The sequence below is a fragment of the Guillardia theta genome, assembly GCF_000315625.1.
Source record: "Guillardia theta CCMP2712 unplaced genomic scaffold GUITHscaffold_57, whole genome shotgun sequence".
Lineage (NCBI taxonomy): Eukaryota > Cryptophyceae > Pyrenomonadales > Geminigeraceae > Guillardia > Guillardia theta.
The window spans coordinates 6848-8747 of NW_005434617.1; the positions used below are offsets into that span (position 1 = coordinate 6848).

The 1900-nt window shown below is 58.0% G+C and overlaps 1 protein-coding gene across 1 annotated transcript in view; it reads left to right on the forward strand.

The window, feature by feature from the left end:
- Positions 1-1900, forward strand: part of GUITHDRAFT_141705 (hypothetical protein) — a gene marked incomplete at both ends in the record, with an annotated part of 4170 nt that overhangs the window by 442 nt on the left and 1828 nt on the right. Inside the window, 5 exons of the mRNA XM_005828623.1 lie at positions 230-363; positions 557-672; positions 891-991; positions 1461-1588; positions 1669-1747. Of these exons, the coding sequence (XP_005828680.1) occupies positions 230-363; positions 557-672; positions 891-991; positions 1461-1588; positions 1669-1747 (558 nt within the window). The remainder of the gene's footprint in view (positions 1-229; positions 364-556; positions 673-890; positions 992-1460; positions 1589-1668; positions 1748-1900) is intronic.

Here is a 1900-nt window from a genome sequence, read left to right on the forward strand (position 1 = left end):
TTCTCCCTACTCCGAGCGCTTCAATCACACGCGCATAAACTCCCGCAGGCCCTGGAATCCCCCCACCCCCCCCCCCGCCTCTTCTCCACTCCCTCCACCTCCCCTGTTCTCACCCCCCCTCCCCCCCCCCCCCCCCCCCTCGTCTTTAAACTCCGTCCTCTTCTGCCCTCCTCTATCCTCCTCTCTCCTCTTCTGTCCTCCTCTCTCCTCCTCGCTGTTCCTCGATCAGGGAACTGGCTTGCAGGACGCTCTGGACGAGGGGCCCATGAAGAGGTTCTCTCTGTTCGGGATGCCGATGAAGCCCGGGGAGCCGCAGGACTTGTTCAAGATCGAGCGACTGAACGAGAGGCTCGAGAACTTTCAGTGAGTAGAAGAGAGTAGAAGAGAGGAGGAGCGAGGAGGGGAGAGGAGCGAGGCAATGAAAGAGAACATGTAATAGGAGGGGGAGGAGGGGGAGGAGGGGGGGGGGTGCCAAGACAAGACAAAAGAGAAGAGAAGAGGTGGCGGTGATGGTGGAGGAACACGAGGGCGGGGGCGAGGGCTTACGGCTGTGCAGGTATTCATTCGAGAAGGCAGACAGCGGGAGGAGGAGTGCGTTGATCAGCAAGAAGAGGAAGGAGTTCGAGAGGAACTACGGCATTCAGATCGGAAGTTTGACGGACAAGCAGGCAAGTCGAGAAAAGTTACTCCCACCAACACTGCCCCTGCTCCTGCTGCTGCTCCTGCTGCTGCTCCTGCTCCTGCTCCTGCTCCTGCTCCTGCTCCTGCTCCTGCTCCTGCTCCTGCTCCTGCTCCTGCTCCTGCTCCTGCTCCTGCTCCTGCTCCTGCTCCTGCTCCTGCTCCTGCTCCTGCTCCTGCTCCTGCCCTTGTCTGCGCTGCTCCTGCTCAAGACTTTCTTCCACGTGCGGCTCAAATTTTTCTGTTTCAGATTGAATCGATCATCATGGCTGAGAAACGATACAGAGAGATTGACGAGCGCCTTCTCGACGAGGTTTATTCTCCTCCTCCTCCTCGTTACCCTTCTCCTTCTCCTCCTCCTCCTCCTCCTCCTCCTCCTGATCGTAATTCATGGCCTCTTCTTCCCAATGATTTCTTTGCTCCTCCTCCATCTCCCTACCGTCTGCTCCTCTTCCATGTTCCCTTCCTCATCGCCTGTCCTTCATTCCCTCTTGCCCTGCCTTGCCCTCGCATCGTAATTCTCCTGCTCCTGCTCCTGCTCCTGCTCCTGCTCCTGCTCCTGCTCCTGCTCCTTATGTCCTCCTCCTCCTCCTCTTCCTCCTCTTCCTCCTCTTCCTTCTCCTTCTCTCCTCTTCCTCCTTCTCTCCTCCTCCTCCTCCCCCTCCTCTTCCTCATTCTCTCCCCTCCTTCTCTTCTCCTTCTCTCCTCCTCCTCCTCCCCCTCCTGTCTTTCTCTCCTTTTCCTTCCCCTCATACCTCGGCTCTGAGCTGCTTCACCTCCAGGTCGACAAGAACTCACAGGAGCTCCGATCCCTCGCAGTTTCCCTCGGCGCTGCTGCTCCTGGCGCGGCGACTGGCAACGAGACGCAGGGCGGCATTATGAAGATGATGGACTCGATGACGAACAGGAGGTGAGGAGAGGAAGGAGGAGGAGTGGGAGGACGAGGACGAGGAGGAGGAGGAGGATGGGTTGACTCAAGGTTTTCCGCAGGAAGCTGAAGGCTGTTGAGAAGAAACTCACCAAGTTGACGTCTGCAAGACTGTCGAACGAGCTCTCCTACATCTCTGCTGTAAGACAGTCATCTCCTCCTTGCTCTCTACCTCGACCCTCCACCACCTTCCTCCCTTCTCCTCCCTTCTCCTCCCTTCTCCTGTCCTCGTTATTCCTCCTCCTCCCTCTGCTCCTCTTCGTTATCCCCTTACCGGTTCTCTCCTCCTCCTCC